Here is a 10,555-nt window from a genome sequence, read left to right on the forward strand (position 1 = left end):
GCGATTTGGCGTGACCGACAAAACTTTCCAGGACCATTAGTCTATTCTGTAAACCCAGCAGCACAGAAGTATCAGTGTTGCCCCAGCTTGCCCTCCCCACTCCTGTGCTGATAAATACGGCCTGTAGAAGAGCTGCTATTCTTACCCCCTCACGTACTCGCAGCCCTGGTGCAGCCCTGGCGGCAGGCATTCCTGTGCCTGGAGAGACCCTGACCTGGACTGACCCCAGACAGCAGTGCGGCCGGTGTGTTCTTTGTCACCCTTCATGAGGCAGGTGCTCTGCAAGTTACTGTAGTGGCAGGAACAGTTACATACTGCTGAAAACCAGTTCTGTGCTGAGTGTGTGTGTGTGTGTGAAGTGCACGATGTGGGCAGGATTAAAAAAAGCTGAGAACAGCAGAGTCGCCCATGACTGTAATGTAAACTGCTATTTCCCACAGGGACGGGGGCACATTTATACGCACATTTATGCCCCCATGTTTCATGAGCTGAAATGAAAGATCCCAGAAATGTTCCATTCGCACAATAATCTTATTTCTCATTTTGTGCACAAATTTGTTGACATCCCTGTTAGGGAGCATTTCTCCTTTTTCAAGATAATCTCTCCACCGGACAGCTGTGGCATATGAGGGAGCGGATTAAGCAGCATGACCATGACACAGGTGCACTTTGTGCTGGGACAATGAAAGGACACGCAAATGTGCGGGTTTGTTGCACAATGCCACAGGTGACTCAGGTTTTGGGGGAGTGTGCAGTTGGCATGCAGTCTTTTAAAAGAGCCTGATGCATTTATTTACTTTGACTCGTTCCCTTATATGAACTGTGACATTGTTGCATTTATATCTTTTATATGTTAAAACTATGCTACAAAAAGATGAATGGGAGGCCGGCGAGAAACTGCTGCAGTGTTTGCAGGACTTGAACTCGGTCACCCTTGGCAGCGGCTGCGCACAGACGTGGCGTCACTCCGGCGCAGGACGCGTCTCTTACAAAGACATGCGCGGCTCGGATGTGCAGCGATGTGTGTATAGACGGGCGCCGGGGCGCAGGGGCGCAGGGGCGGCGCTCGGCGTGAGGGAGGCCGGGCCCGGGGCCGCCGCTGCAGCTGCAGATTGGCTGTTCACTGCGCTGTTCCTCCTCTCTCTCTCACTTCTCCCCCTGGATGCGTTCCCAGCCAGAGTAACACATAAGCAGCAGCTCGGGAGCGTCCCGCAGCCATGCCAGTCACGCAGGAGTGAAGACTAACCAGGGGGAGGGACCGACGCTGCGTGTGTCCGGGTCTCGGGTTGAACTGACGCGGCTGCGCGGAGAACAGAGACCGAGAGAGAGACGGGGTGCTGACCTGCGACTGAACCGCACGACTCGACATGACGGAGAGGAAGGTGTCGCGCTGGTATTTTGGGGGGCTGGCCTCCTGCGGGGCGGCGTGCTGCACGCACCCCCTGGACCTGCTCAAGGTAGGGGCCTGGCAGTGTGCACCGGGGTCTGCAGCGGAGCTGAGGTCACAGTGGCGGGAGCACTAGACGGGAAGTGTGCCGGACAGCTCGCTGTTGGCGCTGCTGGTTGTGCCCGTGTTGTACAGCTGTGCGCCGCTGCTTTGCGACGTCGACCGCGTTCTGCAGCGCCTGTGTCGGCAGTTCTGCGCAGATCTGCCCTGCTGCGCCAATGGGATCGCTGGAACTCTGCACAGCTACACGAACGCGACCCTTCTGTCTCAAATTCAAATTCAAAGTGCTTTATTGGCAGGGCCGGTATTAAGCATTGCTAACGCAATAGTGACAGATGTCAAACATATATACACGTTAATCTACATACATGTACGAACCTCTCTCTCACACACACACACACACTCACACTCACGCACATACGCACACACTCACTCACACACATACACTCACTCACACACACACACACTCACACACACACACACACACACACACACACACTCACACACACACACACACACACTCACTCACACTCACACACACACACACACACACACTCACACACACACACACACACTCACTCACACACACACACTCACTCACACACACACACACACACACTCACACACACACACACTCACACACACACACTCACTCACACACACACACACACACACACACACACACATACACTCACTCACACTCACACACACACACACACACACACACACACACTCACACACACACTCACACACACACACACACACACACACACACTCACACACACACTCACACACACACACACACAGCTCCAGTGTCTCGCGCAGTGTTAGCGGCACTCGTGCTGCCACACAAATGCCTGAATAACTGTCACGGTTGTGTATTTTTTCTATATATATATTTTAATTTGTGTCGAATTGGCAGCTTCTTGGCTGCTGTGCTGTGGGCCTGATGGTAAATCCTTCTTTAACCGCAGCTATGGTGACTTGCAAGTGCTTTTGTAACAGTTCCCTTGGGTGTCGCAAAGCCTTTGTTATATTCCGGGTAAGAGGCACCGCAGCAGCTCTCAGTTGTGCAATAGGTTTCTGTCCTGTTGACACTGCCGTGACTCTGCAGACCTGAGCCGCACCTGGAGCAATGAGCTGACTGTTGTGCGCTGTGCTTGTCTGTAGGCATCAGTGTATCAGCGCCCCGCAGCTCCACACTGAGCTCCGTGTCGCTGTGCCTGAGGCCCGCAGCCCTGTTATTGTAACACAGGGTCCTCTGACAGGTGTACCGCGAGCGTGTGCCCAGCGTCTGTGTGAGGCCTTGCATGGCTCTGTGCCGGGTGTTTCTTCTAGTTGCTCGTTTCCCAAGTCTGAACTCTTCTGCCGCAGAAAGCAAGAGGTGACTGTGGTGGGGAGGTGGTGTGCTGCATGCCAGGGCCTGCCACGCTGCCCAGACCTGCTGCTCATCCCTGCTGCCCTGCCCCGGGGCAGCAGCTCCCTGCCATACTCCACTTCAGAGATGTTTCCTCTCCGCTGGCTGTAGCCTGCATGTAAAAACAGTCAAATGAGAGATGAGCGAAGCAGCTGAAATTTGTCTGCGCTGGAGCCACATCAGCACCGGCAGCCCCAACCTGTTCCTCTCCACTGCAGCACTGGCCTGTTGTTAGGGCGCCCTTGACGAGACGGGAGGTGGACGCTCCTCGGCCTCGACTGCACCGGCATGTCTCCCACAGCTGACTCTCAGTAATATGGGAATACAGTGCAGTGCAGTGCAAACCCTGCAACCCGCAACTGCCTGCACCCACTGTGAAGCAGTGCCACCCATAGTGACATCACAGGGCTTCAGGGCAGCACTCCTTTATTATTGAGCCACACGGCAGCATCAGACATGGGGGTGCTGGATCAGTGAATTAAGTAATCCAGTCACTTAACTATTAAGAGGGCAGCTGGAAAGCAGAAGACAGTGGGTCATGAGGTCTCTGGGCCTCTGCGTGAGAGCAGTGTCGGCCTTCTTGTTTTTACACACCAGATGTTCAGATTGTACCCCTCCCTCTGCCCAGAGAGCGAGGTTTTAAAAGCATGGTGAGAGCATTGCCCCTGGAGATGATGAGGTGCTGCAGGAGTTGGACTTTGGCTAGGAGACACACCAGCACCCAGCCACCTGGGAGCAGTGCTAAGAGTGAACTTTGCTCCATTGAGGCCGGCTGTGAGGGAGGCTGCTGATTCGCTGTCGCTCCTGGCCTGGCCAGGGCCCAGAACCGCCCCCTCTTAAAGGGCCTCAGCCTGCAGACTTCCCAGCCTGGCCAAGTCCTGCTCCACACCGCACCGCACAGCCCAGCCCAGTCCAGCCCAGCCAAGTCCCACACAACCCAGTAACTCTCTCTCTCTCTCTCTCTCTGTCCCCCAGGTGCACCTGCAGACGCAGCAGGAGGTGAAGATGCGGATGACAGGGATGGCGCTGCACGTGATCCGCAGCGATGGTGTGCTGGCGCTCTACAGCGGCCTCAGTGCCTCCCTCTGCCGGCAGGTGAGCCTCCTGCCCGCTGTTTGCCGTCTGGGCCCCAACAGCCCCCTCTCCTCCTCTCTGGCCTCGTCTCGTCTCTGATGTCTCTGCCTGCCTGTGTGTGTGTGTGTGTATAGATAGAGTTTGTGAGTCCTGGGCGAGTGCTGTACTGTGTGAGTCTGTGCCGGCAGTGGCCATCTCTGCGGTACAGCTGTGCTTCTGTCAGTGGCTAGGGCTGCACATCTGTACACTTACAGACCCTACCTGCTTCACAGCTGGATGTCTGAGTTCCCTGTATGATGTCGCCCTCTGGTGGCTGTAAGGAGACATGACCTTAGGCACAGCGGTGTAGGTTGTTTTTTTTTTAGCCAGGTGTAGATTTTCTGTTTTGTGTAATAGCTTTCATCTGTACAGCTTACATACAAACATCCCTCTCTCTGTCAAATTTCAAATTGCTTTATTGGCATGACATTAGTATTGCCAAAGCATTATATATATATATATAATTGTATAACAAATATAACAATATTTAAACAATACAGAACTCACCCTCATACAATACAAATACAAACAGAACAGGTTCCTTCCCCCTCTCCCTCTCTCTAGCAGGCATGGTGTCTGTATACTGTACTGTCCTTCAGGCTGGTGTCACGCACTGTCCCTCAGGCTGTGACAGGTGGACACATATTGGGCAGCCAGTGGGGCTGTGTGTCCCTCTCCCAGCATGACTGACAGTTTTTCTGTCTCTGTCATTTGTGGGAATTGTGGGATGAAGAGAGTAATTTTATTAATATAATTGTCCCGTGTTTGGGAGTATTTTTCACAGGTCATGAGAAAGTGCGTCTCTGTCTCGACCTCTCCTGTCTCACAGTGACCACAGAGCCTGTTCTCCCTGGCCAGCCAGCTCTGCCTGTATCGGCCTGTCTCTATGGCCAGGCTGTGTTCACTGAGCCAGTACTTGGTCAGGATCTGCCTCTGCTTTGTGTTTCTGACAGCCACCAGGTATTCTGCCAGGCTGTAGTTTCTATTGAGGGTCCGATAGCACTCAAGTTTGTTTTGTGTTTTAGTGTTGGTTTCCCAATGGGCCAAATAAGAGTGTCTGAGGTGTTGTTTGGTTGGTTCAGTTGGATTGGCATTGTTAGTGCAGTGCTGTCCTGCAGCTGACTGAGCGCAGTGTGTCTCTGCTCAGAGAGCCTCAGGACCAGCTGGCTGAGGGGACTCTTCTCTTGGCTGAGCTCCTGGTATTGCAAGGCTTTGAAATGGACTGAGTTAGAGTCGCTCTGTTTTAGGTTAATCCAATATTTCAGTGCTCCTTTTTGAATGTTTGCACGCATTGTTTGGTATATTTCTCTATACTATATTTTTACAGAACTTGTATGCATGCTCTCTCTCTCACTCCCCCGCTCCAGATGACATACTCCCTTACACGGTTTGCGATCTATGAGACGGTGCGTGACTGGCTGGGCAGCAGCAATCAGGGCCCCATGCCTTTCTACCAGAAGGTGCTGCTGGGGGCGTTCGGAGGTACGGTCTGGTCAACAGGGCTGTGGCTTGAATTAATGATGACTGTGCTGAGGTCAGCTGCCCCATCGAGTCTTGGGTCTTAGACTGGGGCAGAACGGTCAGATTGGTGACAGCTACTGCCATTGTCCAACCATAAAACACTCTCCCACCACTTTCTCCCTCTCCTCCCCCCTCCCTCTGCATCTCTTTCCCCTCTCTCTCCCTGCAGGATTCACTGGAGGCTTCATTGGTACCCCTGCAGACATGGTCAATGTCAGGTAAGACCCCCTCCCCCTGCACAGACAGACACACACATACTCCCTCACACATGCACATACATGCTTATATGCGTGTGCGCGCGCACACACACACACACACACACACACACTTACACACCAACGCTAGATTCAGCCCTGTGCTGCAATATAAGTGTCTCCTCTGTATTGGACCGAGGGGTGGGGGGTCCACTGTTTGGCCAGCGGCGGCTCTGAGTTCATCCCTCATGACCCCCCAGGGAGAAGAATAGTTCCTCATTAGTAAAGCAACCCCTGTATCGTATCTGAGCTGTACTGGGTGCTTGTTTGAGCAGAACAGGTGCCTGTCTGACTGTATTTTGTGCTTATTTTCCATATTTGTTAAGGTTTTAAAAAAAAGTGTTTCTTGTGACTGTAAAACAAACCACTAAATACTAAAACAAAATGTAATACAGCCCAGCTCCACAAGGTGTCAGCGTTGTGCCTCTCTGCTCTCTGTGTGTCTGCATGGGATGACAATTGGGTCATACGTGTCCGTCTCCTCTTTGTTCCAGGATGCAGAACGATGTGAAACTCCCCGTGCATATGCGGAGGAAGTAAGTGTGTGTGAGTGCGTGTGTAAGAGTGTGTATGTGTGTGTTAGTATGTGTCTCTCTGTGTCACCTGCTCTAATGAGACGTCTGTCTCTCTGTGTGTCTGTCTGTCTCACAGCTACGCCCACGCGCTGGACGGGATGTTCAGAGTGTGGAGGGAAGGTAAGAGTGCAGCACAGCGGGTGGGTTGTGAGAGAGACTGAGAGGGATGGAGTAAGTGCAGCCTGATTGCAGTGTGTTGTGCATTGTGAATGTGTGCGAGTGAGTTGTGCAGTGTGTGTGAGTGAGACTTGCGCAGTGTGAATGTGTGTGAGTGTGTTGTGCAGTGTGTCTCAGCAGCGCTGTGTCCCGTCTCTGCAGAGGGTCTGAGGAAGCTGTTTTCTGGAGCTACTATGGCCTCAAGCCGCGGAGCGCTGGTCACTGTGGGACAGGTGAGAGACGCACACACTGTAACCCAACCCCACACAACACAACACACACTGCAGGGGAGCGCTGCTCACGGTGGGACAGGTGAGACACACACACTACACAACACCACACACACTGCCACATGCTGAAATACAACACAAAAAATGACACACAAACTTGGTGCACACCCTGACACTCACATGCTTGAAAGACAGATAAAGGACCCAGAGCTGAGTCTACACTAGGGATGAATATAACGATCTTGTGTAGCTAATGTTTTCCTCCCTGTCTCTATCCTGTCTGTTTCGGTCCCTGTGTCCCTGTGTCTGTTCGTGTGTCCAGCTGGCCTGCTATGACCAGGCCAAGCAGCTGGTCCTGAGCACAGGCGTGATGTCCGACAACATCTTCACACACTTCCTCTCCAGCTTCATCGCAGTGAGTGTGTGGTGGGATTGACTGTGTACACGGGCCTCGAACACTGATTCTGTCTCTGAGCACACGTGTGGACATGTGACTGAGTGTCTCTCTCTCTCGCCAGGGTGGCTGTGCGACGTTCCTGTGTCAGCCTCTCGATGTGATGAAGACGAGGCTGATGAGCTCCAAGGGGGAGTACAAGGTGAGGAAGGACCCGTCCACCCACAGAGGAAAAATATCAAATGATTGGCTGTGTTGCAGTGAGAGTCGGGGCAGCTGTGATCGACTATGAGAATCAGGGCAGCTGTGATTGCCTGGGTGTTAGTGTCAATTGAGGGTCAGTTGTTTTTGACTGTGTTTCAGTGTGAGAGTGGGTTAATTGTTGTGAGTGGCAGGCTGCTGGTCAGTGTCAGGGAGTTCAGTGTGTTGAGTGGAGCAGCCCGGGGGTGTCTGGGTAATGGTTCTTAAATTGACAGAGGGGGTAAAGTGCTCTAAAGTGCGGTGCTGTAAAGTGCTCTAAAGTGCCGGCCAGCCTTTTACCTCCCCCAGGCCGAGAGGAGCGTGAGAGGAGGCTTTCAGGGGCTGGAGAGCCTGTGGAGAGACCATGAGCTGATGGAGTGGGATAATGAGCCTCTCTCTCTCCCTCTCTCTCTGCCCCCCCTCCCTCTTTCTCCACCTCTGTCCTGCTCTCTATCCCTCTCTCTCTCTTCCTCCTTTTTGTCTCATCACCACCCCTCTGTCCATCCACTGACCCGGCTCTGTGTTTCAGGGTGTGACGCACTGCCTGATGGAGACGGCCAAGCTGGGGCCGCTGGCTTTCTATAAGGTGATGATAATAAAGATATTATTAATTATAATAATATTATTAATACTGATAATGACAAGACGGAGGTCCGAGTCTGCTCACTCTCGCTGTCCAATCCTATCGCAGGGCTTTGTTCCAGCTGCGATCAGATTGGTCCCCCACACCATCCTCACCTTCATCTTCCTGGAGCAGCTGCGCAAGAACTTCGGCATCATCGTCATCGCCTGAGTGACCCCTGACCCCTGACCCCCTGCTGAGCTGCCCCTGTCCCTGCAGGAGAGACCCCCCCCCCCCCCACCCCACTATCAGTGCACTGGGAGCACTGGGCTCACTGGAAAAGATCATTTAGGGACCGAAAACAAAGATCCTAGGATCGTCTGTGTCTCTGGTAGACGTCCGCCAACTGGATTGTGTTGGTTTTATTTAGTTTTTTGATAAAATGAAACTAATGTGTATTAATATATATTTAAAAAGAAAATATTGCTGTAGCTGGGTAAGATGGCAGTTTACACAGATAAGGAGCGCAGTGCAGCGGATGAGGTCAGTCACAGGGTCGGGTGGGGGGCTGTCCTGTCTGTCCTCAGCGGCTCGACATGCCTGGTGCGAGTCAGAACCCCCTCCCCCCTTCGCAGGCTGACGGCAAACTACTGACCTGCACTCGGCAGCAGCTAGATTAATGAGTGGAGGAGAACAGATCAATCGCAGGGCCGCTGCCGAGTCCAGGTTTGTACTTTTCTGTTATTAGGGGGGGGTCAAAGTTTTGTTTTATTCCTGAAGATACCAATAAATCTGCCACGAACTGATAATGAGAGAGGGGGAGGGAGAGAGCGATCGATCAATAGAACTTGTACCTTGACTGCCACAGTGGAAGAAAACCACAGAGTCACTGCAGGCTGTCAGAGGAGTTGCTTCAGTAATTCACATGACTTATACACTCATTGGCAATGAATTTAAATGCACAATCACAGTGAATGACATAATTAATTACACCCATGCAGTAAAGCGGCCCATTGCTTTACAGTGGAGCCCACTTGCTGTAGGTTGTGGTGATTTGCCAGTGCTCTCTCTCTCTCACTATGTCTGACTCGAACCCAGGTCTGTCCCTGGCTGGCTGCAGCGGGGGAAGGGCGCTCGGTGTGACTGAGCATGGGCAGATACTGCTCTGAGTGTCAGGCAGGACTGCAGTTGTCGAGAGCACTTGATTGTCCCATCATGCACTTGGCTGCTCTGTGCTTCAGTGTCTGTAGGGATCAGAGTGTCAAAGTTCCCCCAACCCCCTCGTTTTGAAATAATTTCCTCTGCTGTGTTCCGTCCCCTTGTCCTTTACGCATTTGTCTCGCTGCCTTATCTGCCATTGTCCAGCAGCTGTCTCAGTGGGAGGTGAGTGTGAAAGTGTCTTCATATGCATGTGTGGGTGTGTGTGTACGTGTGAATGTGCATCCATGTGCGTGTCAAGGACTGTGATCTCTGAGAAACACTGCCAGTAAAACACTGAGCGGAGGTGTGCAATGTGTGCAGGATTACTACTATTTATGTACTTTGCTACTGTATTCCTATTTTATCTTAATGTCCATCTGTTTTGATGGTTCTGAATGAAGCACTTAAACAGACTGTTAGGGAATCAGTTTGAAGATATTTAGGAAACATTTGGGAAAAGCGTGAGGTGGCAAGGGGCTAGACTGGTGTAGAACAACGTGCATCAGCCAGAGCATGCTTTACAAAAGAAAAGCATTTTACAAACCTGCTGCGGACAGAGAAATGAGTGTCATCTTATTAGTTTAAACTTCATCGGTTAATTAATATCACAGCATGAAGAGAAAACAGTCAATATACAACAGCAGGGGCAAATCAAGTGTGTGTTTATTGTGAAACCAAGAATGTGGACAGTGAGAGTCAAGGAGATGCCTTCATCAGAGCCCAGGAGAGAGAGAGAGAGAGAGAGTGTCTGTGTTTGTGTGTGTGTCACGGGTGGTACCCTATGAGCCAGTATGTGCAAGCTCCGTGATCTTGGAGGTGAGCATAAAGTGATTGATTGAGTCTTTATCAACGATACTATGATTCCAGAGGCGGCTGTCATTTGGGACCCAAGTAGGCAAGTCAAAAAATGCAGCCGTTTCTTTGTTTTTCTTTTTCTTTTTATAATTGAATTATAAACTGTATTTTTGTTGTCATTTTATTTTCTAGCTAGAACAAATAAATCCATAAATAAATAGACTAATAAATAAATCAACACTTTTTGGAAATAAAAGTGAACACTTAATACGAACATGTGCGCAGGTGTCTCATTTCGGTTGTCCGACCCTGGGGTCAGGAGGTGGCGTTGACCTCTCCTACATATGTTTATCAACACCAGCTCTTACAACAGCCATCACACCCCCACACCTCCAGTTCACTGGGCGGCTAATCCATACAAATTAAGAAAACAGCGATGCGTCTAATTCCAAGGTCATTGGTTGGGACTGTCTCCTTTCACGGTGTCTCCTCTCATACTGTCGTACCATCAGTATGAGAGGAGACACTGTGCCAGCGGTGTGAGAGAAGACGCCGTGCCAGAGACCCTGCCAGGCGACCAGTTCCTGCGCTGAAACACCCGCGCTGTCTCCCCGCTGCCCCCCGAGACTCTCCGGCTGCCAGACGAGATTT

At 51.6% G+C, this 10,555-nt stretch overlaps 1 protein-coding gene across 2 annotated transcripts; it reads left to right on the top strand.

Annotated features, from left to right (window-relative positions):
• Positions 1-1,117: 1,117 nt before the first annotated feature.
• On the top strand, positions 1,118-10,178 carry slc25a10a (solute carrier family 25 member 10a). Of its 2 annotated transcripts, none has more exons than XM_066704158.1 (11): positions 1,118-1,457; positions 3,840-3,959; positions 5,345-5,459; positions 5,668-5,716; positions 6,247-6,288; positions 6,404-6,447; positions 6,646-6,716; positions 7,036-7,128; positions 7,232-7,309; positions 7,877-7,933; positions 8,039-10,178. In XM_066704158.1, exons 1-11 carry the CDS (start codon positions 1,368-1,370, stop codon positions 8,138-8,140), a joined length of 861 nt encoding a protein of 286 aa, XP_066560255.1. In that variant the 5' UTR covers positions 1,118-1,367; the 3' UTR covers positions 8,141-10,178. The 2 variants fall into 2 exon arrangements, with proteins under 2 accessions (XP_066560255.1, XP_066560256.1); XM_066704159.1 differs by having other exon boundaries at positions 1,119-1,393.
• The last annotated feature ends 377 nt before the right edge of the window (positions 10,179-10,555 follow it).

This window comes from Amia ocellicauda, chromosome 5 (assembly GCF_036373705.1).
Source record: "Amia ocellicauda isolate fAmiCal2 chromosome 5, fAmiCal2.hap1, whole genome shotgun sequence".
NCBI lineage: Eukaryota > Metazoa > Chordata > Actinopteri > Amiiformes > Amiidae > Amia > Amia ocellicauda.

Excerpts from the sequence above, each read along its gene's own strand:
- slc25a10a (XM_066704158.1), top strand. The coding sequence starts at position 1,368 with ATGACGGAGAGGAAGGTGTCGCGCTGGTATTTTGGGGGGCTGGCCTCC. Across the intron at positions 5,717-6,246 it reads GCAGACATGGTCAATGTCAG|GATGCAGAACGATGTGAAAC; the intron begins GTAAGACCCCCT and ends TCTTTGTTCCAG. Across the intron at positions 6,289-6,403 it reads CCCGTGCATATGCGGAGGAA|CTACGCCCACGCGCTGGACG; the intron begins GTAAGTGTGTGT and ends TCTGTCTCACAG.